The 26,532-nt window shown below is 40.5% G+C and overlaps 2 protein-coding genes across 5 annotated transcripts in view; both read left to right on the top strand.

Annotated features, from left to right (window-relative positions):
* MYOM1 (myomesin 1) overlaps positions 1–14,167 on the top strand; it is a 72,220-nt gene extending 58,053 nt beyond the window's left edge. For 2 of the 4 annotated variants that reach the window (XM_065751991.1, XM_065751989.1), the window contains exons 34-40: positions 710–873; positions 2,245–2,281; positions 2,581–2,603; positions 4,185–4,240; positions 9,298–9,513; positions 12,195–12,333; positions 13,484–14,167. In XM_065751991.1, the coding sequence (XP_065608063.1) occupies positions 710–873; positions 2,245–2,281; positions 2,581–2,603; positions 4,185–4,240; positions 9,298–9,513; positions 12,195–12,333; positions 13,484–13,647 (799 nt within the window). In that variant the 3' untranslated portion in view covers positions 13,648–14,167. Of the gene's footprint in view, positions 1–709; positions 874–2,244; positions 2,282–2,580; positions 2,604–4,184; positions 4,241–9,297; positions 10,248–12,194; positions 12,334–13,483 lie in introns of those variants that run through there. The other 2 variants (XM_065751992.1, XM_065751990.1) reach the window with 1 other exon arrangement.
* A 5,405-nt stretch (positions 14,168–19,572) lies between these two features.
* The window catches only part of LPIN2 (lipin 2), a 36,664-nt gene continuing 29,704 nt past the window's right edge, over positions 19,573–26,532 (top strand). The window contains exon 1 of the mRNA XM_065752859.1: positions 19,573–19,672. The gene's annotated coding sequence lies outside the window, so the exon portion shown is untranslated. The remainder of the gene's footprint in view (positions 19,673–26,532) is intronic.

Here is a 26,532-nt window from a genome sequence, read left to right as displayed (position 1 = left end):
TTTTCTTTCTATCTTTCCTCCTTGTCTCTTTCTTTTCTCTCTTTAATTTTTAGAAATTAATTTCATCTTGAGAAACATCAAATTGCTCTTTGACTCTAGCATATTCAAAGCTATTGATTAAAAAGAAAATGAACAGCTTGCTTGACAAATATCATGTCCTTCATCCAAGGCAATTAACTGCCTAGCCAATAAGCTGAAAAATTGATCTTTTTTTGTGGAAGTAGATGTACTCATGTCAAAATGCATTTGACTGTAAAAGCCAAAGCAGAACATGAGAAAGCATTCAAACTAGGCAATCACCATTTGTAAAGAAAGTGACGTTTTTTGTAGGTACAGCCTTATATAGTTTTGCTGTGCCCAAGCAGAAATAAACTTATTCTAATAAGAGAACATGAACACTGAAGGATACATGAGTTACCAGTCCGATTTTAAGATTTGTATAACAAATCTATAGCTCAGGTAGTAGATTCAGACATCTTCATTCTGCAAACTTTGAGGAGAAATGGACACTCAGACAACAGAAAAAGTCCATCGTGACAATTCTGCTCCTTTGGTCTGCAGCTGAGAACATTTTGGCTTCAAAAGCTTCAAAATATGATGGCATACCATTCTATCTTGGAAATCATTTAGTAACTGCAGACATTTCTCACAGAAAACCCTGTTTATATTGCAGTAAAATGAAGGGGTAACACTGTTCTGTATTTTTCAGTGATACCCAGATTAGGTTTACAGACAGAGTGAAGACTGGTGTCACTGGGGAACAGATCTGGCTGCAGATCAACGAGCCAACTCCACAAGACAAAGGCAAATACACAATGGAACTTTTTGATGGTAAAACTGGACACAAAAAGACAGTGGATCTTTCTGGACAAGGTAGGCTGTTCACACTGTTAATATTACCTGAATACAGGTGTAACACTGGTAGAGTAGGCACTTGCTACAGACTTGGTACCTTTTGGGTAGTAGAGTCTCTGCTTGTCACCTGCAGCTTGGCACCCTGAGATAGTGTCATCCATTTGCTCCATACTGTACTCTGAAGTTACAAATTTTAACTGACATTTTGCTATTCCAAATACCATCCTGCAGCTTTACTCAGGGCTGCTTATGAAGACGTCAGCCCAGTTTTTGAGTTTTCCCACAAAAATGGCAATGTTAAACACAAGTTGTAGCACTGAATGCCTTCTTTATCTCTTCCTTCCAAGTAATATTTAGAAGAGGAAGTGAAGGACAAGTTTGTTCTGTTACTTTCCTACTGTATTTCTTTGATGGATATAACAGGGCTCCTTATTCTCCAGCAGTGTCAAGATCGGTCCCTTTCATCAGCACAATGAAGGAATGTTTCAAGAACGTATAAAATTAATTTGATTGGCTGATAGAAGCTCTTACTCTGAGAGAGCTCTCGTGTCCCAGGGAGCAGATTAACTGCTTCAGAGTGGCTGGCTTTCCATCTCCAGCATTTCCCATCCCTACAGCTTCACTTTGGGCCTGTAATTCCTGTGGAAGGGCAATAACCTTACAGTAATCTCCAGGTCGCTCCTTCTGTATTCTAGCCTCAATTTCTGAGAAAAAGAAATTTTTTCTTCCCTTTCAAAGTGGGAGATGTTGACTAACCATGTGACATTAGCTTAGCCTGAATTTATGAAGGAGACAAGCATTTGCAGTTTGATTTACTCATGGCCATCAGTGCAGTGCTTCAGAGCAGATAAATAAATATCTTGTATTCATAAGCCAGCGGTCTGTGAAGTGAGGTGCACAAGACAGTCTACTGGGTTGTGGGAAGGAAACATGAGAACTTCAGTAACACAAGTATATTATTTATAAATAAATGCGTATTTATGTATTGGGGTTTTATGTGCTCAAAATTGCTTTTACTAATAAGGGTACACCATCACAAAAGCTTGAATAACATTAGTGTGATATGTTTTGAATTACTTCCTCTGTTTAATGAGGTAATTTCAACCTAACATTCTCCTCCTGTCTTCATGTTAAATTTTGATTTTTAGGAGAAAAAAGAAGTGTGTTTATGCATGCATATGTGCATATAATAGTTGCCATATACCAGACTGCCTTTATTAGTTGAACCACATAGTGCTGTAGAGATTCTAGAGTATCACAGCATGCATCCATATGTTAATATTTATTTAATGATGTCTATGTTTAAAATTGAGCTCTACATTTTAAAGTAACATTTGTGATGGCCTATGTTTGAACCTACCTTTAAAATCACCTTTTCTCTTTATCAAGCATTTGATGAAGCATTCGCCGAGTTCCAGAGATTAAAGTAAGTATTATGCAGTCCAGCAGTGGAACCCATAAAATAATGGTGGTATTTGTTTGTTTTGTGCTAGAGCTAAAAATACTGTATGAAACAAATCCTAGTCCTACAGAAACCTGTAGGAGTTTTGCATGTGACTGCATTGCAACAGTTAGGTAATGAAGAAAAAGCAGTATTGCCAAACAATGAGAGGCGTTTTCTTTAACTGATCAAAGGCAATTTAAGAGACAAGTTATCTATTTTTCAATCATTCTAAGTAAACCTTAAATGAAATTTAATTTTCTTTTTGTTTCTTTTAAATCCAGGCAAGCTGCGATTGCAGAGAAAAGTAAGTGAGACTTCTTTGACTGTAATTGCAGTAAATGTTTTATGAAGGTTTTCTCCCTATACAGGAAGGTTGCCTGTTGGGAGAAAGAGGGCTTGTGTGCATATGTACATGTATGTGTACATCCTAACACTGGTTGGCCTAGCACCAAGGGGAAGCAAGAAGAGTGATTTAACATTCTGCACATTGCAGCTACTGACACCATAAATGTGGGTTGTATGGATGTTTCTGCCCTAAGATCTTCTTCTCATTACCAGTTGGCTTTATCAAAAAAATCTATTGTTGAGATACCTGAAAGATACTCTGTTTTCTAAGATAGAGGAAATCACTCAGCTGGTTTTGAACTATCTAAAATGTTAAATGGCTCTGAGTTACGGAGGTGGCTAAGAAAGCAGCAGAAGCTTTTGTATAGTTTAAAGACAGGTCCATGAATCTCCTGGCACTTTTGGGTACGTTTCAATTCCAACACAACAATTTAAATAAAAGTATGTAACAATAATTTAAGGAATAAGTCATTAGAATTCAACTTGGATTATTAAGATCCATATTTTTCCTGTTTACAAAAAAAAAAAAAAAAAGGGAAAATGTAACAAAACAAGTTCTCCCAGTGCAGATGATTTTCAGACCCGTACAAAAACAAAGGCAGAAGTGGGGTTTAAGAAAAACAGAGAAAAATGGGTAGAGGGATTGAAGCTGACTCCTCACTGGACATAGGCTCCAAAGAGAAGGGGTTTGGCTATGCTGTGTACAGCTGTTGCTGGTAGGCCCAGCTGAGATGGCCAGACAGGACCAGTAACAGCCCTGCCCTGGGCAGTTTATTTCGAACTCTGCATGATTCTTAGGGGCTGGCAAACACAGCATAGCTGTGCTCCATTGGGTTGTCATTTACTCCAGAGTGTGTATTTTACAGAGTGGATTAGAGGAGAATATTCTCTATTGTCCCTTCCTTACTCTGACAGGCTCCACCAAGATTATAACTAACATAATCCATGTCCCGGAATAAGTGCATCAAAGCCTGCGTGTGATCAGCTTATTTGTATTTATGTAAGATTCCTATGGGACTTTGAGCTTCAAGCTGTAGGCCAGATACCAATCCTGTGCACACGCAGAGCCACGCAAAACAGAGAAATTTCACTGCTGTCACCGAGACTGAAGCTTTTTTTAGATCGAAACATAAGCTCCAGCAGTTTCTTAGCTGCCATTCATTTCTTCTCAAAAGCATCGCTTCTCCTCTATCCCACTAACTGCTTATAGCACTGGCTCTCAAAAAAATCGATATTATTATTTTCTGAATGTTATCAGGGGTAGCAGTGAATCGATGGTGAAATGTGCAGGGCGCACCACACGGCATTAGTTCTGCCCAGTAGGTGGCTGACACCAGCTGCTAACGCTTCTTTTGCCGTGAACAGAACGTTTCTAAAGTCCAAGTGGTGTGCTAAGAATGCTGAGCAGTCCTCTCCCTGCACAGATATCAAAGACAGATCGTACGTAAATAAGATAAGAGGAAAGAACTGGAGGGGGAACAGAATCTGGGACACAGTTGATTTTGAGACACTGAAGTAAATCGCACTCGTTTCTTTTCAGATCGTGCCCGAGTGCTTGGAGGTTTGCCCGATGTTGTCACCATCCAGGAAGGCAAGGTACAGTGAATTCACTGAAGCTTTACCCAACAGCCAAACAGCTTTGTGGCTTTCAATGACAGCAAAATATTCTTTTTATTTTATTTTATTTTTAAAGATGCCATCTATGAAATCTGTCACATTATTTATTCATTCCCTGTCTTCTGTACGTAACTCATTGGTCTTGCACAGATGGGTTTATTTATTTAGGGCAGTGTCTTTTCTTAAGCATTAGATAAAAGTGAGACACCAATGTGAGCTGTGATTCAAACTCCTTATGTAACCAGCTCTTTAAAAATTCATGCACAGGTCTCACAGTTAGATTTTTAATAACAGGGTGCCACTGATATAGGCTACGCCAGGGAATGTTTTAATTCCCTTTTTCTTATAGGATGGCTGTTCATTCTGTACCTGATAGAGTTAACTTTTTCACGGCATGGCACTACAGTTAGACCTATCATGTCTGCCTTTTAAACACTGCAAAACTAGTAAACTGTTCCAACTCATTTATCTTCCAGACCAAAAGAGAAAGTTTTCTGTATTTTATCAGTGGAAGAGGGAATGAAGTCAGAAGGCAGTGGCATTACACTGGGTTATATCAGCAGGGTTTAGCAAAAGAGATTATTATTATTATTCTCAGGGGGAACATGGCTGTGCTACTGCTCAGGCACAGGACAGATACCTCAGGAGGTCAGTTTGTAATCCCATCACCTTTCCCCAGCACTCTGCCTCTACAAGTAGCACTGAGACCAAAAACATCTGCTCTTCAGCCACCAGCCACTTCCTTTCTTAAGTGTGGGTGATCACCAAAGCTAGGCATGAGCACAGCTGAAAATCTGTAACATGACAACTACAGCTAAACAGCTTCTTGATATATCCACTTTCACTTGGTAGTGATTCAGCTGGGTTAGAAGTATTTGATAGTGAGCTGGGCAGAAGTGTTAAGAATCTGAAATCTTGGTTTGAGTCTCTTAACATTGCCATTCCTAGCCATCAGATGGTGGGCTACAGCAATTCAGGGAACACAGAGCATCTTGGCATAGTGAAGTGAAACATTTGATAAAGCTTTTCACTGAATGATTTAGCAGCTCAGGGAATGCTGTGAAAACAAGCAGCATTGATACAAGTATTTTCACAGTAGGAAGAATACAGAAAGGAATTGCATGCATTTGCAGAATCTCAGCTAAGGCTGCTTGTGTTGAAGATGAGCTTCTCACACTGCTTTGGCAGGGAATGCATTTGGGTGTTTGTAATCAGTGTTTAGCTCTCTGCCAAAGAGAGGCAAAGCTGAGTATAAGGTCACTAAAGCAAACTGTGTAAATTTGGCAAAAAGGGAGTTTGTAAAAATGAGTTGCAAAATCTTAGCCAGACACACGTTGCCCTTGAAAGCAAGGATGTTTGTGATGTTTGAATAAGTGAATGGAAAATTCCCAGAACTCGGGACAAATATCCCTGACCTCATGATTCTGGACGCAGTAGATGATTGTTTTGAGAAATAAAGCAGGACAGAGAGTGTTTGGGAAAAGCACTGCCTGTTTGAATGATACTGGCTCATCTGCCTATTGCTTGCATACACACCGGAGAAAGAGGAAGGCATTTCTCTGCATCTGTTGTGTAACCCATGCAAACTGCACAATCATTGCGGCTTTGAAAATGTGTAAATGAGGTAGAAGAAGACTGGCAATAGCAAGCTCTGATTCTGAATAGAAATTGAGCCATAACTAGAGAGTTCTATGAGCAGAATGACACTGCTATATTGAACTTAAAACATACACACATCTCAATCATGGACTTAGTGCTGTGATTGTGATGCTATTTGCTGGCTTTCTACAAGTGAGCTGAAGGTATGTGTGAGATTGCACAAACCAGTGCCTACCAGGGCTGATCAAACAGTGCTCCAGATGGCCTAAGAGGCTTCCGCTGGCAGACATAAATGCACTTCAGCATGGGGATATAATTGGAAAAGGCTAAGTGTCAGCTCGTGTCAGGGAGGAATTTTAACTGACAGAAAATACTAGCACAGGTTTTGTGTAGACAGCCAAACTAACCCAAGTGGCTGTTTTATCAAAACTAAGAGGGAGTTATTTTTACAAGAAGACTCTGGATCCTGACAGATGGTACGTTACATCCCTCTGCCTACCAGCTCCCAATTCTCCCCTTCTGCCAGGGGTTGGTGCCTCCACAGATAAACTGGAAGAAGGGATCAAGTTCCCATGACTTTGGTTCTTTAACTCACACAGTGCCCAAACTACCCATGAATGCATGTGCTAATATGCAGGGAGAATGGCAGTACCTGAAATACAGCAACACATTTCCCTCTGTGGCTGTACTTTCCTACTCATAGAATCACTAAGATTGGAAAAGACCTCCAAGATCATCCAGTCCAACTGTCTACCTATCACCAATAGTTCTCTGCATTGTACGGCAGAAAAGATAAGCGGAAACACAAAAGGTCTGGACCTGCAGCACCTAGTTGCTCCAGATGCACAGTCATCTGTGCCCCAGCTACAGATTTAGGTTGTGAGCTTTCGTGTGGAACTCTGAAATACTGAGAGGTGAGGTTTGCTCATGCAGGGTTTTTCAGATAGATCAGATTTCCTGATAGATGCCACAACATCTAGACATGTTTAGAGTCCTAATAGAGATATATCTGGAGACATCCACAACCTGCCTGTGCAACCTGGTCTAGGGAGCCTGCTTTGGTAGGGGGGTTAGACTAGATGATCTCTAGAAGCCCCTTCCGACCCCTACAACTCTGTGATTCTGTGATTTGAACACATAAGCAAAGTCTGTCTCCTGCCCAAAGAACAGAAAATCTGAGGCAGATGGGTTCAGTCACAGTGGGTAACCACTTCCATTTGGCTAAAGTGCTATAATCATGGAATTGTCTTCCAAAAAACGTTGGCATGACCAAAGATCTCACCATCTACATAGTGAATAATAAGATATATCTCTTCACAGTAGTTGCTGGAAAATCAGCAGTAGGAGCTGGAAACATCAAGAGGAGCACCAGGAGTGTCAAACAGGAGCTAGTGATCTAAGGTTAAGCAAAATGTGGCTATTTTGGGGGATGACTTAGCAGTGATGACTCTTTCTTTTGCTACTGAACCTCTTTGAATTAGGGAGTACTGACACCACTTCAAACACCTGAGGTTTGCATAATGTCACTAACAGCAGTCTGGACAAGGACATAAGCTCATTAGCATCTTGCAGTGGCAGCTGGGGCAACTCAGAGATGATCTCATGCTTGCTAGAAAACTAGAACACAGGACGGAAATACTGAGTTCTGTAAGGGACGTGTGTGCAATGCTGAGACTAAAGCTGAGGGCATGTTTGCATTCAGACTGTTAAGGAACAGGGGGAAATGTAAAACCATTTGTTTTCCCCATGTTTTTCAAAAGGATGGATTGATACAGTGATCAAAACCACATTCTCACCAGTGGGTTACAAGAGAAGGCATTCACAGTCCCCAAGTTGTCATATATACAGATGCTGCAGGAAGTCAGAGGCCATTTCCACCAGACTTTAACCACCTCACACTCAGGATGTGTCTTTCCTTCAGTACCAAGATATATGGGTTGGTGGTGGAGGAAATATTTGGCCTTCCCTTTTGTTTTCATTTTAATCTTTAGGGGATGTGGGATTTATGTTGGTTTGATTTTGGTTCTCAGAAGTACAGTAATTTTTTTTTTGTTTTGTTTTAATAGAGATCTCCATTTTTACCCTGTCTGTTCGTTTCGATAGCTTTCTGGATGCCTGTATTCTGTCTCATCTTCCACTGTCACACTATCAGACAAGGAGCAGAGAAGTGAAGGGAAGGTAGCCTGTTGTAGCCAACTGATGGCTCATTTTGGCCTACACATAGTAGGCCTCACAGCCTACAGTGCCCAAATGTGAATCCTTCCCAGTTGCCTCTGTTTTGGGTGTTTTTTTATCAAGAGGCTTTCAGGAAAACTGAGGAGAAACTTGATTCCAGTCAGGTGGAGCCATGGCCATGCCTTATGTATCACTTAACACTTTTTTCTCTGCAGTAAAAATCCTTCAAATTCCACTTCAGAATAATCTAGATTCTGCTTCGAGCAGCATTTTAAGTTTGGCCCCACGCACTATTTGGTACTTAGACATAAACTGATTCCTTCCTGAATAGAGGCCCAGAGAAAGGCATTTCTACCACTGAGGTTTTATGTGAACACTTTTCACATTTGACTCTTTATGTGATGCTCTCTCCAACAAACTCTGTGAGAATATTCTCCCAGCAGTGTGACCAGAGGAAGGGATAGCAGCATCCTGTCAGTCCATGTGTAACGGCATCCCTCAAATACATATTTCTCAGTTGACAACAACAAAAAAACAAGATCTGAACATTGTGTGCACATTGCTCTTTCCAGCCTGCAGAAGCTGTTCAGCTGCTACTGATCTCTGCAGTGACTGATTCTCTGATTGTGAGGATGATTCCTTCAGTTTTTTGGGGCTCAGCACCTTACTAGAGTCAAAGCAAAATATTTTCACGAGCACCAAAGGAACAGTAATGTTTGTTTTGATTTCAGTTAAAAATCAGTTTTATAGGAGGGAATAAAATGATTCAAGTCTGTTGGAGGAGCTGTCAGGACATGGTATGAAAAGGTCCTAAGCTGAACAAAATATTCCAGGGTCACTTTCACCTTATTATTTTGAAAGGGAAGATGCTTTCTTCTATGGCAAATATATAGTGAGCTTTACCTGAACAAATCTGTCTGATAGGACCTCAAATTCTTCTTTCAGGTATTACACAAAAATGCAGGTAACATCTGATTTTATATTAAACATTATGCATGGATAAGGCCCCAGTAATCAATATTAGAGAAGAAGGTGCATAAAATATTGAAAACTTCGTAATGGAGTTTTGGAATGGAGTTCCTTCTTTTTCTTTATAATACAGGAAACTGACAAAAGCTATTGATTGCTGATGAGGATATGCATCCGTTTACTAAAAGCAGAAAGAAGAGTTCAGGGAGAGGGAACATTTGTAAAATTACACATCAGAAATGGCAGCAAATATTTATTGACTTACATAGAACCTTTCTGTACTGTTTTTGTAGGCACTCAATCTGTCTTGCACTGTTTGGGGAGATCCTACCCCAGAAGTCTCGTGGCTGAAGAACGAAAAATCGTTTGTATCAGATGCTAACTGCATCCTGAGATTTGAATCTGGGAAGAACGTCAGCTTCACCATTTCTGCTGTGTCCACACTCGACTCTGGGAAGTACAGCCTTGTGGTGAAGAACAAGTACGGCACGGAGACCAGCGATGTCACCGTAAGTGTGTTCATCCCGGAGGAAGAGCTAGAGAAAAATAATGAAGATAAGAAAACCAAAGCATGAATTTAAGAGTAGAAACAGAAGCGTGAGGGAGATTTTGGATGACAGTGTTGACATAAAGTGTGTGCATAAGCGGCCTTCTGTTTTAGCAGGTAGCCTTGGATTTTTCCATTCACTTAATGTGCTCAGTTGTGCCAGGGAAAATAGTGCCTTTCCTAAATATTTCCTTACTGCTAACTTCACAAAATCTAGCTGTGCCCTCCTCACTCAGGCCAAATGCATGCTGGCTGTAAACACACCTGCACAATTTTACCATGTTCCTGGGATGTTTGACCCCACAAAGAGAGTAAAAAACCATTTGAGTGGAGGCAGCTGACAAGGTAGATGGAAAGACTGATGATCAAGGCATTTTTGAGCAGCAGTTTAGATTTGTTCCGACTTTGTTAACGTAGCATAGATGGAATGTGTTAGTGAATTCAAGCCATGGAGAAATTAGTGCTGGTCTTCGTCTACTTTAAGGCCCCTCTGTATTGCTGTGTTAATTTAGAGAGGCCTTAACATGGGTGTAATTTACATCCATAAATACTGTTTAACCTGCCCAATTGGGGTAAGAGTACTGTAATATAAATGAAAACTAGACTTAGAAGGCCAGAATACTGATGTGTGCATGTGTCTGCAAAAATCTATGCTCTCTATGTTCACAAATAAATGGATTCACTTCTTTCATTCTATCACGAGTTTGTCTCACTGTGTCATGTTTTACAGGTCACGGCTCTTCTGGTTGTTCACATCACCTTACCTTCTTAATGCTTTCACCACTATATTTACTTCTAGCTTTCCTTTAGGTCCACACTAATCTTCACTTAACCTTTAACCACAAAACCCTGATGGCATCACTTCACGTTTCTTCTGTCCAGAGCCTCAACAAGTTGTTTTTGCCAGTTCAGTCACAGGAGTAGTTTCATGTGGTTCAATGATCCTGATCATGAATTTTGATTGAAGGGTGTTAGGTAAGTACTTTGTTAGACTGAAACCTCAGATAATTTCATCTACTGTTAACACTGGAGACCAGTAGTGCTAAGCTGAACGTGAGCCAGCAGTGTTCCCAAGTAGCCAAGAATACCAATGGCATCCTGGCTTGTATCCAAAATAGAGCTGCCAGCAGGAGCAGGCAAATGATTGTGCCTCTGTACTCAGCACCGGCGAGACTGCATCACAAGTACTGTGTTCAATTTTGGCCCCTCACTGCAAGAAAGACATGGAAGCCCTGGAGTATCCAGAGAAAGGCAACAAAGCTGTGAGGGGACTGAAGCACACATGTAATGGGGAGCAGCTGAGGGAACTGGGATTGTCCAGTCTGGAAGAGGCTCAGGGCAGAACTTACTGTCCTCTACAAGTTGTGTCGAGGCAGGGGTTGGCCTCTCCTCACAGGTGATACCAATAGAACAAGAGGGAATGGCCTTAAGATGCACCAGGAGAGATTCAGGTTGGATTTTAGGAAAAACTTCTCCAAAAGAGTGGAGAGACATTGAAATAGGCTGCCCGGGAATGCAGCTGACTCACTGTCCCTGGAGGTGTTTGAGGAAAAGAGTAGATGTGGTACTTAGGGACATGGTTCAGTGGATAATATTTGTGGTAGGTGGAGGGTTGGACCAGATGATCTTAGAGGTCTTTTCCAGTCTTAATGATTATGTGATTCCTGTGAAGATGACACTAATAAGTGCTGCACAGCTAATGCTTATTTAAATCCTTGCCACCTGAGGCTTAATGCCAGCCATAGCTAGTGATAAAGGCCAAGCAGATGTGTGAAGGATTTCTTAATGTCCAGTAAAATGAAAAGTACTACATACTACCTTTATCTGGTATAAATTTATTTTCTTCTAGAATTGATTTCACATCAGAGGAATTTTTAACATTAAATTATGTAAAACTACTGTGTATTCAAAATCTCACATAAGCAGCAAATGTATTCAGTCATTACACTATCTTATCTACTAAAATATTTCATACTCAGATATTTAATGGGATTCTTGCAATCTTAAGTACGCAGTTACTCACATTAATGAATCACGATCTCAGTTAAAAATACTTCAGACTATTTAGTTACAGTAGCTGTCTTTCAAAGTAAGATGAATTCATTATTAATTTTCAAAATCCAGTCAAGAGAATGTCTGTAATTTGAGATGCAGCAAGCTTTTTGAGTTTAAAGAAGAAATGTCATACTATTTCATAATTTTACTTAGTGCGATATCAAGCCAGTCCAAGGATGAAAAGTAGGTCATTCTGTCCTGGTCCCAGAACATGTAAAATCAACAACATTTCACCTCTTGTACATCTTCCCAAGCCCAAACAAGAATCTCACTTGCTCCTTGCAAGACACAATGTTTATTTCTTAGCATTAGCATAATCTAAATAAGATTGCACTTTGGCAGTACCTTGTTTCTACTACTTCATCATCAAAAATCTGTCTGCCTGCTTCTATCCACTGAGCAGAACTGCAAGGTAGTACAAGAAGTGGGGCACCACCCAGATAATCTGGATTCTGCATCCCTTTGGTTCAGGAGGCGTGTGTGCCCTGAAATTATAGTTGTTTCTATACATATTGCTTCCAGGGACTCAGTTACGTGTCACGTATTCCTGCTTCTCGCTTGTGCAATTTTGTTCTTGCTCTGCTTCAGGTGATTGTGATTTCTGTGTCAGGCCAGACTGACACAGCTAAGCATGTTGTTAGTATCCCAGGACAAAGTCAGAATAATGTAACTGTACCTAAAAAGAAAAAAGCAACTACTACAAGCAAACCACAACAAGAAAAGAAAGGTAAGAGCATTTTCACCTTTCCAGATGACTGCTCCAAGGGAAAAAAAGTTAAATGTTATGTGATGATAGTCTGTACCAATCCTTACCTCTCAGGTCCCCAGTTTACAGAATGCACTCTTAACTGACAATGAGTGCAAAGTAAGAACTGCCAGGTTACATAAAACCCAGTGAGATTTAAACCAACACTTAAATCCCTGTCGCACTGGGCTACTGGCTCTCATCCTGGCTTACCTGCCTGATAGAAGCTTTTAAACCATAATAATGCAGTTGAATTGCTGATTGCAGAGGAAGACGTGTATATACACAGAGATTATTTTTATCAGCCAGATAAATGGCTCTGTCAAAAAAATAGGCCAGGCTAACTGAGGGACCATGGATGCCAAAATGGCTTAGTTTTCTCAATCAGTTTTCAGTTTTTTTCTGGCCATATAGCTGCCATTTGAGATCAGTGAATTGTTCTTTCTTAGTTTTATCTCCATATTCAATGTCAAATTTGGAATTACAATCATTTTTACACCCAGCCTAGAGAAAGGGCAGAAAACAAAAAGGTCTCTGGTGATTCAACATTCTTGTATATTACAGATTTTTACCCTTGTTTTTGACTCTTACATAATTGCTGCTTGGACATCGCTTTATCCTTCACAATTACATTTCCCTCATTTAGAGCACCTCATCTCCAAATAAGGCTTAAATTCCAACGTTATCAGACTATCTATTTTATATATTTCACCCAAATACTTTTTGTTTATATACATTTGCAGAGACAAAATATTGCAAGAATGTTGTACAATTACTGACAGACCATTTTATAATCTTATTTCCTCCCCTTCCTGTTGCGAAGGCATGAAGCAGTAATTTACTGCATTTCTTTCCTCTCTCGGTTGCTGGTATGGGTGACTTGGACATTTCTGAGCAGTTCTGTAAATGTTGCATGAGGAGTAATTATTTCTGCGTGTACACATTTTGCAGGTCCTATCCATTAATTTATTTAATTAGAGACCATAAATACTTGGACTTGCTTTGGCTCTCTGAAAAGTACTAACACTACTTGTTACTGAACGTGTTTAAATGGGTGTGGGAAAAGGAATAGGACATACCTCCATGTTGCTAAGTACAGTAAATATAAATTCTATTACTTCTCCTAAATCAGACATTAAGCCACATGTAGATGAAATTATTGCCACAGAAGAGACGCCTGACTCAAAAGAAATCCCCGCAGTGGAAAAAGAAATCCCCGCAGTGGAAAAAGATACAAAGAGCAACCAGCACACAGCAAAGAAGACTCATGGAAAGGCAGCAGCAACAATTCCTTAGCTTTTAGAAAGCCTGGGAACTGGGGAAAAAAGCTATGAGTTAAATCCAGTGTTCTTGAATGAAGAGTATGAATGTCCTGTCACCTTCCTATGTATTAACAAGTTCAAGTTGAGATTTCATGAGTGATAGACTAGCCATAGTATTTTAACACAACGATGTGAGTTTTTATATGATTTACAATACTTCTTAACTTTAAATGAATAATGTGTGTGCAGTAGTGTCTCAGTATCAGAGTAGCTGTACTGCAATCATTGCCAAGTATCTCGACAATGACCCATTACTGACAAGGTAATTTTAATTATTAACAAGTGTCCATGAGAAGCAGAGGTTATTAGAATGAATCCTGTCCAGAAGGGACTTACCTACTACTCTGTAAAAGAATGTTGAGATCAGTTACGTGGATTTGTTAATCAATACTTGTAGGCCATCATATTTTGAAGCTTTGCCTCCCATTTACTTTCTCTGCTTATGAATGATCTCCTTAATGCCTCATGGATCACACTCTTCACTGTGACTGCTGAGGCCATGTACTAGAAAGAGAACCATCTCCTATGGCCACAGGAGAGCCACAGGTGGGTATTCTTATGATGTACATTTCATTCATCCACATCTCTTTCATCAGATGCTGATGTTTGGCCATTTCTTACCACCAAGACTCATGTGACTGCTTTTCAGTCCTTTCCACTTCATCAATTCCCTCCCAGCCTTGGTCTGGTACTGTGATATTATAGAATAAATAATCCATAAACCATCAGCTGCCCCAAATACTCATTTCTCTACACCATTTTTTTTGCTACCTCAACCATATTTCTGCTTCCAAAACTTCACAAATTCACTGTCCTCCTTCCCCTCAGTAACTCAGCCCAGAACCAAAACAGTTAACTATCTCTTTCTTCCCCTTACCAGTATCAAGTCCCTTGCTTTCATGAGAGTATAGCTACACTTAAGCCTACATATTCATAGCCTACACAGCCTTCGTATACGATTACACACAAGCGAAGAATCTCTGCTTCAAATCATACATGCGTTTATGGGAATCAACTTTTTAAATGGACTGATAGTGATAGGACAAGGGGGAATTAATTTAAGCTGAAAGAGAGGAGATACGGGTTAGATGTTAGGAAAAAATTCTCTGCTCAGAGGGTGATGAGGTGCTGGCACAGCTGCCCACAGAATCTGTGATGCCCCATCCCTGGAGGCACTTAAGGCCAGGTTGGATGGGGCCCTGGGCAGCTGATCTGCAGGGGGGTGGCCCTGCCCATGGCATGGGGTGTGACTGGGTGGGATTTGAGGTCCCCTCCAATCAGAGCCATTCTATGATTATACAGTGAAGATATATTTAATTTGTTTGTGGGTATGTTGGAGGAAGCAGTGTTCAAGCTGAAAAACAGATCAATAGAACGAAGGTCAGAATTGCTTTTGTTAATATGCAAGCTAATCCAACATTTGAGTAACCAGAAATTATTAAGTACATGAAATAAGTATGTTTCATTACTAGGAAAATATGTTTATTGACTTCTCCTCTCAAAAAGCTCAGTCACATCATGTTGGCTTTTTCCAGATGGCATACTGATGAAAGATTACTAAACCCTGTTGATATTTCTAGGCTGTTCGATCTATGAAAAAAGTGGATATACTGCAAACACGAGAAATATCACACTTCTAACCCATCTTGATAGAACTGATAGCATGAAAAAACAATAGAGAATCTGAAAACATTTAAATGTATAACACCTGGAAACACTGATACCTGCAAAATCCACTTCTTTTCAATAAAAATCCAAAATAAATGAAATGTATTTACATTGCTTATGGTTGATTGCAGTAATAACTGTGAAGTATTTTAAACAACTTGGATGACCCACAGAAAGATGTATGATGCAATAAAGGAAATATATACATATATATATATGCGTGTGTGCAAAGTGAAATACTGACTACTACATCAAAAAAATAGCAGGAGAAACCTGAAATTAAGACTGAGCTAAATCATCTAAATCAAATAATCTTATTAGACTTAGCTACTGTTTGGCACAGAGGTAATTCAAAATTACATTGCAACTTGCTTTTGCATCCATGTATCACTGTTAATATTACCAGAATACTGGAGCAGTGCAGCAGGGCAATATCTAAGTGTGGGTCCCATACAGAAACACAGCAAGCAGCATTTCCAAGAGAACCTTAGTGCATACAAGTTCTCGTGCAGCTGTTACGGAAAACGATAGATATCTACAGAAGTATGATTACATTGCTCTGCCAGTGAAATACAGTGGTTGGCCTTTCAAAATATTACAGAGCCCTGGGTTGTTTCACACAAATCTCAGCTGCTATTCGCCCTGGTAATTATTTCAACCTGACTTACCTCTCTGAAAATCCATCACTTCTTACAGCTCCTTTGGGCTGTGAGTCTGTTTCTCACACACATCGATGGCAGTGTTATAAATAGAACTGATTCTACCGTTGAGAGCCTGATTCAATTCCTGCAACATGCCACAGGGCTTTTTTTTTCCCTTTTTTCTTTTTTCTTTTTTTTCCCATGTGTTTTAATAGAAAACATGCTGGATCTTGGATGAACAATCTAAAAGAGTCCCAGACCTCAGATTAAAAAAGTCCACTTTGCTCCCTGTGAAACCAATGGCAGGTTTATTTTTGCTGTCATATTAGCAGAATCAGTTCTTATTTTTTTGTTAAAACTCAGAATTTTCCTGATATTTCAATCAAAATGCAGTGGCAATACTTGAAAAATTAAATTAAAATGGATCAGAGCTTGCTTTAATTTTATTAATTATTATTATTTTATTTTTAAACTTGGATGGTTCCTTAAAAAGCTGAAAATGGGCTCTATTTTGATCTACTGGAAATTATTTTCTAGCCACAAATACAGCATTGTTATGCATGGTAATAAAAAAACACAAACATTTCAAATTTAAAAAACATTAATTTTTATTATTTAATCTGTAGTTGTACACAAGTGTGCAACAAAATTTTGGAAAATACCATTAGCAGAATTGCTGAGTACATTGAAGTTTCTTATGCTTCCACAGGTGATGATCTTTTTTTGTTGCAATCTGACTGCAAAATTAACATTCTGTTCTCCATGATAATTATGGAAATGGTTTCAATCTCGGCCTCTTACATAACGACAGAATGCAAATTATTTCTGAAGCAATAACATTTCCTATTAAACACACAGAACCATTTGGCTATATTTAAAATCAGATGCTGGCCAGTGTTGAACTGAAGTTCCACTTCTGGATCAAATCTCTTTGCCACCTATATATGCCATTCCAGCACTCTGGAACATATCGGAGTACTCTTAACACTGTAGTTCATAACCATATAATAAATCCGTGTTCTTGTATTATAACAACTGTATTTAACAGTGTGGGAAATTAATATACATGAGCTATATTATCTAATTATACTACATGCATTTTAAATATTGAAGAAGATGTGAAAAACAGGCTTTGCACAGCACTGCAGTAATGACATTGTGATTCTACACATCTCCAAGTTCTGAGTGTCAGTGCTGCATTTGCTGCCAGTTACTAAGGAAGTTCTTTCTGTTGTCTGAGACTGATTAATCACAATTTGCTATACATAAAGTGATAGTATTTGAAGCAGCACGCTTTATAGTGAGATCATCCTTAAAGCAATTAGCCTAGGATGGGCCTCTGCTCTGTGTCTTTGGAAAGAAAGTGAATGCATGGACAACATTTTATTTAAACTGCACTTGCACTGACCAGACATACAGAACAAATCTTTCCACACAGCAAGCTGTGTTGCTAAAAGGACAATAAGTTTTAAGAACTGAAAAGAGTAACAAAAGCAGTAAAGAGAAAAATGTTACATAAACTGTTCTGTTCTACAAGTGCTCCTGGAGATGAAGGCTACAGAGGCAGGGAGGGGAGGAGGCTGAAAGCCAGGACAGGAAGGAAGGCACCAGATTCATCTGCAATCTTACGCAGACTTCCCTCCTTGTCTCAGTTCCCACATCATTACATGAGATGTCTTTCCTGCAATCTTCCGCTTCTGTACATTTTCAAGCACAACAGCTTTCCTCCCCTGCTTCTCAGCTTCTGTCTTCTACCATCCATCCTATTTGATGGAGTCATTTCCATGTAATGTTTCATCACTCTCACTAATACAGTAGTAACATACAAACTCCTACTTAATTAGGTTGTGATATTGACACAGATAAGGATCTCTATTGTATCCAAATCAGAAGATTGTTTGTGCAACACCTGACTGACAAAGAATAGAGAAATGTTGCTCAGCTGAGACTTGATCCGAGCGTGCTGACTGAGCCAAACACCCTAAACCAACCCAAGTACATCAAGTACAGTGGAACAATTGGTGTTCCTAAATATTTGGGTGTCCCAGGTAGAGTCCTTATGGGGAAATAAAACAGCAATCCCTGTGGTAAACTGGCAAAACGAGCATAAATGAGGTGGCACTAAACACTGAAGGCTGTTTGTTTCTGTAGCCTTCTGGTTGTCTGGAGATGTTAAGTTTGAAAAGAAAAAGATTACATGAAAGGAAAACATTGTGTTTTCACATGAATACCCCTCTAATCAGAAGCTCCTATTCCAGGTCTGAAATACAAAAGTATAACTAATCAATTTGTTACCCCATCTCAATTAAAGATTTTTTGGTCAGCTAAGAAGCTAGCCTGCTTTTGGATTAGGTTTAAATTCATAATAGGGTCTAGCTTAAATTTGATGTTTGAGGACATACGATAATTCTAGTCTCTCTTATCTCCCCACAAACTGTCCTGACTGGTGTTGGAAAGGAGAACTCCCTCAGATGAAAAATCACTTGCTGCTATGACTGACAAAGATAAAATCATGGAAACACGAACAAAAATATTGTTAGGGCAACTGCTGATGTGGTTTCCCTCACAAACTGAGGAACTAAGATGCAGAGTAAGGAACTCAGTAAAGTAGGAAAATGACCTATTACAAATGCTTGACTTTTTTAACTGAAGCACAGACTATGTGCTTGTAGCAGATGTTGTGCCAAGACAGGTTATTATTATGACACTATAATAAAATGGGAGGCACCTTTAGAAAACTGCAGCAATAGGAACATGATTGCACTGAAGGGTGGAAAATTGCTCCATTAATTTGTGCTGCATCCATGTATCCAGTGTCCTAGAAAGTGTTCCAACACTGACACTGAATTTACAATGTAACAATGTAATGAAAATGGACAGGTGTGAAATCATGCCTCTCTGTGTAATACCGACACCCTGCCCATGTAATTCTGTGCTTGCATATCCTTCCGTGGACTGCTTGCTTTGAAAAGCAGCCTGGAAGCACTGTGGGGAGAGATTTTTTTAGTTCCATGCTCAAAGGGAATATTTGCAAATGAGTAAACTGACTGTAATCTTTTAGGCAGCTTGTACCAGGAGGTGCGGATCGATAAACAGACCTCCTTATCCGTAGGACTAGCACAGGTTTCCAAGGAGCCTTTTTAGAGAGATGTGGACAATCATGGCCAACTTTAGCTAAGCGAGCCTTGCAAGGCATTTTGTCAGTTGCACTGCACACAGTTAATTAGCCTGCTTTATGTGACAACTGTTTCCAACATACGCGACAGCAACGATGGAGCGATGGAACAGTGAGTTCACACAGGGGAGACCTGAGCTGCATTTCCAAGCACGCTCTTGGACTTCCCTTTCTTCTCCCTCCTCTACCCTCCAGATTGTTAGGGGCGACCAAACGGGCCCAAGGCTGGGCAGCAAGCAGCCGCCACGATATCACCACACGCATCATTCAACCCGCCCTGACCCACACCCAACACCGCCACCGCTATTGCGCAACGGCCGCCCGCCCCGCGCATGCTCACTCCTCCCTAGCCCCGGCTCCACCCCCTCTCTGGCGGCCGCGCGCCTCGCGCCACCCGCCGAAGGGAGCGCGCGCGCGCGCGCTGCGCCAACCGCCGCCGCTTGGCGCAGTTCGCTGTGTTCCCTGGACGCCTCCTCCATTCATCCGTCCGCGAGCGGCGCCGGCCTCGCTGGGAGGTAAGCGGTGAGGCGGAGGAGAGCCGCTCGCCGGCGGGGGAGGGGAGATGAGCGGCGAGCGTTGGTTGAAACTCCGTCAGCGGCAGCCCCGCCGTCAGCTGGCGGCCAGGTGCGGCCGTGGCTGCGGGCCGGGCCGCGGAGGCCTGGGGAGCGGACCTGCGGGGCCGGGAGGGGTCTCTACCGCCCGGCCGGCGGAGCTCTTGGCGCTACACATGGTGCTGGGTGCTGTGCTGAGCGGCTAACGATGGGCGGGCGTTTCTTCAGCTGGAGCGTTACTCGCGTACCTGCAGGGCATGCATGACACTCTACGTGCACGTCGCCACGGTTTGTGTGCGAGCAGCCCACCAACTCCAGGGCTGACAGTTGTACACCTTCTCTCCCAGCTCCTGCTCGAAGGGTCCCAGAACAGGCAGGAATGTAAATTATTTGGCCGTGCTTTACAAAGAAGGACGAGGAAGTTCTCTTAGTGGAGCCTGTGAGCCATCAGTGAGATGCTCAATTGCCATTATACATGGGTAGAATATTAAGAGCGGAAAACTGATTGTAAGAAGTTTCTCAATAAACTCAGAACGTCAGAGGAGTCGGAGATGCTGCTTCATGTGATGCCCTTTGTAATTACAGTAAGAACAAGTAGTCCTGAAAGGCTGTAGCAAGCAATTACATTGTTCCTTGTTTAGCTCATAGCATAGCTTTTCAGTTAGGCATACCAAAATGGTTGGCTTTCTTTAATGGCCTGCAAAAGAGGTGGTGTTTCAACTTGTCTTACTCTCAGTACTTTTATTTTGTAGCCAGACAGAATATTAGCTTAGTTGTTTGTTATTCTGTACGAGGAAAACATAAACGTGAAATGTTCTAGCATTGCAGTGCAGAGAACTTCTTGTCCTCCCTCCCTACTTGGAGCATTCCTTTTTGCTCATATAAGGTCAGGATCATTTATGGGGTAATAGAAATTGCACTTCTTACACTTGACACCTCCTGATGTATCTGAAGTCCCAGAGGCATCATGCAGTAGCCATTCTTTGTGTCCTGTGCTCTTTCTCTCAGAGGAATTGCCATCTAGCTCAGGTAAAGCTGAAAGGATTTTGTTCCAAGCTAAGGATTTTGTTCTGTCAAAACTAGAGATGAAATTAGTTGTATTGGGTGCTTGTCACTGTTGATGTGTTTTTTGGGCTGTTTTTTTTTCTTCCTGGAAGGTGCCCATGTAGCTCAGACCCTGGATCAGGATTCTCTAACATTTGTTTACATGTTGAGTGCAAGTTTGCAGCATGTAGAAAAACAACCAGTTCTGCAAGGTCTCATTGTGTGATCATAGAATATCTGAGCTGGATTAGTACGCTACTGTTTTAATAAAATAGTTTTGGCTCATGGATGTGGTAACTTTTAATTGCTGTTTATATAAGAATTGCAAGCACTTCATGTGTGACTGTGTGAGTGAGATGAAAGGATAGTTTCTGATGTGAGATCCACTGCTCAATGCTAAATGTATGCAGAAAAAAAACCCCTTTCAGACTTATCCAGAGCAGTGGCTGGTAGTTAGCTTCGGCTGTGTGTGCGGTTAGATGTATTCCTGCAGCTCCGGGCAAATTGTAATGGAACAAAGTAGCTGTATCCCAATGACTTCTGCTTTCTGCGGTGCTGAGCAGGAGTGCTTCTATGAACTTCTGACCTCTGCTGTGCGGCTCCGAGGAGGGGAAGCATAGGGGGTGCTGGGCTCTGCTCTTGGGAACCGATGGGCAGAGGAGGGGAGACAGCACAAAGCTGCTAGGGGAGGGTCAGACTGGACGCTGCTCAGAGCCTGGAGCAGGCTTCCTAGAGGGCTGGTTGGTGTTCATGGCTGTCAGTGTGCAAGGCATTTGGTCCGTGCCCTCAATAATGTGCTCTTGCTTTTGGTTAGCCCTGAAGTGCTTAGGCAGTTTCTGAGCCCAGTCTCTTCCAAATGAGCTATTCTATTTAGTGAGTCACTGAATGTGCACTTTTAAAGCAATAAAAATAACACAAATATAACATATTTATACTTTATAAATGCATCGACGTTATGTAGATAAGCAGGGATTTTAAAAATTTGCAATAGAATTATTTAATTCAAGCACAGAAAAATGTTGCTGCTATTGCAAAGTTTGTTTCATATAAAAATGAGCATTTATTCTGCCTAGCTGCCCTTGCTCCTTTGTTACAAACATCAGGGCTTATGTTTCTGTTGCTGCAGCCAGACTGGTTTAATATGCAACTGTCATTCCAGAATGTGTTCATATTTGAAGACAGAGCTTACCTGTGCTTTTGAGGGATTAGCATTTGTCCTTTTTTAGAAGGGGAAAAAATAAGTAACTGTTTTTTCTATTTCAAGGGAATTTCCAAGTGAGGGAAGCTAGCTTCCCCTTGTTAAGTATTTTGTTGTTATCAGTGTCTTTCAGCTTTGCAGTACTTTGACAAGAAGTTGTCCTGTGTCATCCCCCTCCCTGGAGGCACTCAAGGCCAGGCTGGATGGGGCTTTGAGCCACCTGGCATAGTGGGAGGTGACCCTGCCTACAGCGGGGGGTGGAGCTAGGTGATCTTAAAGCTCCCTTCCAAAAAAAACCATTCTATGATTCAGTGCTTTTCCTAAAGCTAAGGGAGATCTGTTTGTCGCTGCACTCTTTACTGAGTAACAAGACAACTTTTAACTGAGCATTTAGTCCATTTCTTTATCCAAAATGTTGAAGCTCTGTAGCAGAAATGTAAGCATTCAGAGTAATATTAGAAAAGTCTTCAGTGTACCATGTGATATTTCTGTGTCGATCTGTGTGGCTGAAGGTCATAGAATCATAGAGTGGTTTGAGTTGGAAGGGACCTTTAAGATCACCTAGCACCAACCCCCTGCTATAGGCAGGGACACCTCCCTCTAGACCAGGTGGCTCAAAGCCCCATCCTGATGGCCTTGAATGCTTCTAGGGATGGGGCATCCACAGCCTTGCTGGTTTAACATAGTGCATGCTCAACCAGTCTTGGGCCATGTCTTAGTAGTCTTCTTTTGGCTGTGTATCTCCTCAGGAAATGTAGGGTTTTCATGTTTTTTTTTTTTTTTTGTATGTGTGGTTTTTTGCATGGATGGTTATTACAGGCCTTTTATAGGAAAAATGTTAATAACTCTTTGCTGAGTTCTTACAATGAAGAGCTTTGAATAATAAATGGTTGCTGAGATTCCATTATAGAAGGAAGAATTTGTTTCTCACTTGGATAACAACAGAATTGAGTTTGCAGGGTGAACTGAATTTTAAATAGAAGTCTTAGTTGATGATTTAAAGCCATTTTTTCTTCAAATGAAAAGTGTGCCTGTTAACAGAAACAGGAAATCTGCCAGGCTGCTTTACAGATTTACCATGTCTCATCTGTGTGGTGCAGACATGCTGTTATATGTTAAGGGTGAGGAGAAATATCCTTCAGACAGATGTGTGATCTGTTCTCTTTAAAACTTAATAATGACGATAGATTGTGTTTGATGAGTGAGTAAGCATATTCTGCTTTGTTCAGCTACATCTCATTTTCCCCTTTTCAATTCATGCTGTGCACACCTTTGTGTGGGGGAATTCAGCATTTTACCTGATCTTCTAATAAAATAGCATTGATTTCAGTGCAAATTGAATTTATTTTGGTACATATGTATCAATTTAAATGATACAGGGTCTGTTAAGTGAAAAATATTTCCTGTTTATATATAGTTTATTCAGAACTTTGGTGTTTCGTGTATGTTTCTCAGAATCAGTATATTTATTTATTCTGAGGATACGTGCTAGCCTCACTGTTCTTATTCACTGTTAATAGATATGATGCTTCTCTTGCTTAAATACATGTGCTTTGATTTTTAAATGCTGCAGGCTCTGAAGAAAGCATGAATACACCTGAGGCAGATCAGTGCCTGGGAAGGGTTTTCTTCCTCCCAGTGGGAAGTGTAGACAAATAGTGGTTGCTCATGAGGGAAATACTTAGAACTTTCTAAAACATACAGGAAAAGCTTCATCAGCTTGTCTGACTGCAAGGGAAAAATGAGATGCATGGGATTTCTATTCAGAAAATTTGGTTTCTGTGTTGTGTATCCAATAAGTGCAACAAAGGATGATGTGGCTGTGGGAGAGTCTGTGCTGCTAGAAATAGTGTATCTTTCAAATGTAGCATGCTTCTGTGCGCCTTATGCCCATGCAGATTTTGAGAGGGCGCAGTCTCATATTAGCCAGTTTTGCTTTTTCAGTATCTTGAAAGAAGTTAATGTCTTTACATAGACAAGAATGTTTTTTTCATGTGTGAATGTAATAATAGTGTTGGTTGTCCTGATCACTTCATCAATAAAACTTGCTTTATGAGCTCTTAAAGGTTGGAGAAAGAGCTCTAAGTTAACAAAGGAAAGATGCTGTAATAGCGGAGTCAGATAATTCTTAGTAAGTCATTCAGACATAACTGGTGACACATTACAGAAGGGGCAGGCACTGCAGGTTGTGGCTTTTCTTTCATACTACACCCCCCACCCCTCCTTTTTTTTTTATCAGAGGTCAAAAATTAACTTAAGATGCACAGAAAAATACTCAGATTTGAATGCCTGTCCAACAGGAGATCCTGCAGAAACGGAGTTTACCATCTGGTATTGGAGATGGAAAGCTAGACATTTGATTTTATTCATGTTTAATCACCAGTTTAGGCGTCAGTGCATTCTTCATTGCTGTCAGCTCACTGGTGCTTCTCTAGCATCTGCTAACTGCTTGGATTCCCATTCCATGCTATTGATACTTGTGATTAAGTCTTCTTATTTTTTCAGTAGTTTGTTTGTTGAGAGCTGGGATTATAGGTCAGTCAGGCTTTTCTGGCATTTTTGAGTAGAATTTGATTTTTGGTTACCAGTAGCATTTCTAAAATGGGATTTTTTATTCTGGGCTTTGTATAAGCCACATTTCTCCTTTATATGGAGAAATGCAGCAAATATATTATTTATATAAGAAGTGAAACAGGCTGATAATATCTCTTTTAGAGGAAAATCTCTAGCCGTTTTCTTAGAAAAATCCTATCCTTTTCAGAGAGGTAGAAGGCAGATGGTCTTCATTCAGTATGTCTTCTGTTATTCATGTGCTAATTTACTTTAATTTGGCTAAGTTATTATCCTTTATAGTAGGTTTGAAAGTCTGTAATGAGAATGGGTAGACTTGCAGTTAGGAGCAACAACAATGGACAGAGCTTTATTTCCAGTTTAAGTAAGCAGATGCTTCAGACTGGGACTGCAGCTGAAACTTGGGCACAGGAAATTGTTCTCTATTGCAGTCTTTCTTTTCATCTCCAGAGGAGAATCAGGAACTCATTCACTTTGTTTGCACTGTATAGCCAAATTATTAAATGTGCGTGAAAGTGAAGAAATGGTTTGGAATTTTAAGATTAAAACATCTTAAGGACCTTTTCCATGTCAGAATGATGTGATTTGGGATGTGGAGCAAGGTGAGGATGTAGGGTGTGGGCAAAGATTATCCTGTGCTTGCTGTATGTATTAGGAGAGGTGTTCCATCCCTTGAATCATTTTTGAGACCCTCATCTGGACGCACTCCGATAGATCCATGTCTCTCCTGTTCTGAGAACTCTACTTCTGGATGCATGGGGCCTCATCAGCACGGAGCAGTGGGGCAGGATCACCTCCCTGGACCTGCTGGTCACGCTTCTTTTGATTCAGTCCAGGATATGGTTGGCTTTCTGGGCTGTGGGGACACACTGCTGGCTCATATCGTGCTTCCCATCCACCAGTACCCCCAGGTGTTTTCTGGCAGGGCAGTGCACAGTGCTTTCATCCCCAGTGTGTATTGGTAGTGGATGTTGCCTCAGTCTAGGTGCAAGATCTGGTACTTGGATTTATTGAACTTCATGATGTTCACCTGGAAACTCCGCAAAGTGAAGTTTTTACTTTGCTTAAATAAAACCTTAATATCCTGTGCTTCGTTTTCTATAGTGTAGGTAAAAAACCAAACAACTGTGTTTCTGGGATGCTGTTAAATTAATAAAGTTGATTATGTCATAAGGCTTATTGTAGAAAAGTATCATTTAAAAATGCAGTCATACTTTGTATCAGGGATTTTGATTAATGAGCGATGGGATAAACTGTAGATTCTCAAAGAGTGGAGAAGAAAAATATTATGGGGTGCTGAGTGATCTGTGTCAGCGCTGTTCACTCATGAATCTCAGTAAAACATTCGTCTATGCATTCTGAGGCTAAACTGCAGTAAAATCTACCCACCATGAAGAACTGGATGCAGGCTATGTGGAATTATTGCTTCTAATGGCTTCCAAATTTTGTGTATTTGCTTTTCAAAATGAGACTAATTTTCTTGTGTAAATTGTGAGTAAATATCATAGTTAAAACCGAACTTACTCAGGGGAAATTATGTTATATTTAAGTTAAAAATACTGGGGGGGGGGGGGGGAGAAAGAGACAAGGAGGCTTACTAAACAGTCAGAGCTTATTATCTAAGTCTTACCTTATTGCTTGTGTGAAGAAGTGGAGTGCAATGACTGCAGTTATATCTGTATCCCAGTATAGATGTCTTCTAAAATGCTTCTAGACACTTTGAAAATATTGATGTCAATTTAAAGTACTGAACGGTACTGCAATAAAATAGAACAAAGTTATACACCAAGATAGTATAAGATTGAGTCAAAAGTGCCTGTAAAGGAGGACTGTTAATTAATGAAACACAAATGATATAGAAGAGACAAACAAGTATAATTCTTAAAATCCTATGAAAACAATTGGCATATATAAAATCAGTAATCTTTCCTGTGAAGCTGCATGATATCTGAACTTCAGTGTGTAGAAAAGGACCCAGGGATGGGAGCAATTTGTTACAGCCTTACTGTGG

The sequence above is a fragment of the Cyrtonyx montezumae genome, unplaced genomic scaffold (assembly GCF_038088225.1).
Source record: "Cyrtonyx montezumae isolate F1298 unplaced genomic scaffold, pur_monq_1.0 scaffold_8, whole genome shotgun sequence".
Lineage (NCBI taxonomy): Eukaryota > Metazoa > Chordata > Aves > Galliformes > Odontophoridae > Cyrtonyx > Cyrtonyx montezumae.
The sequence above is the reverse complement of the archived record's forward strand: the minus strand, read 5'-3'. Positions and strand labels throughout refer to the sequence as shown.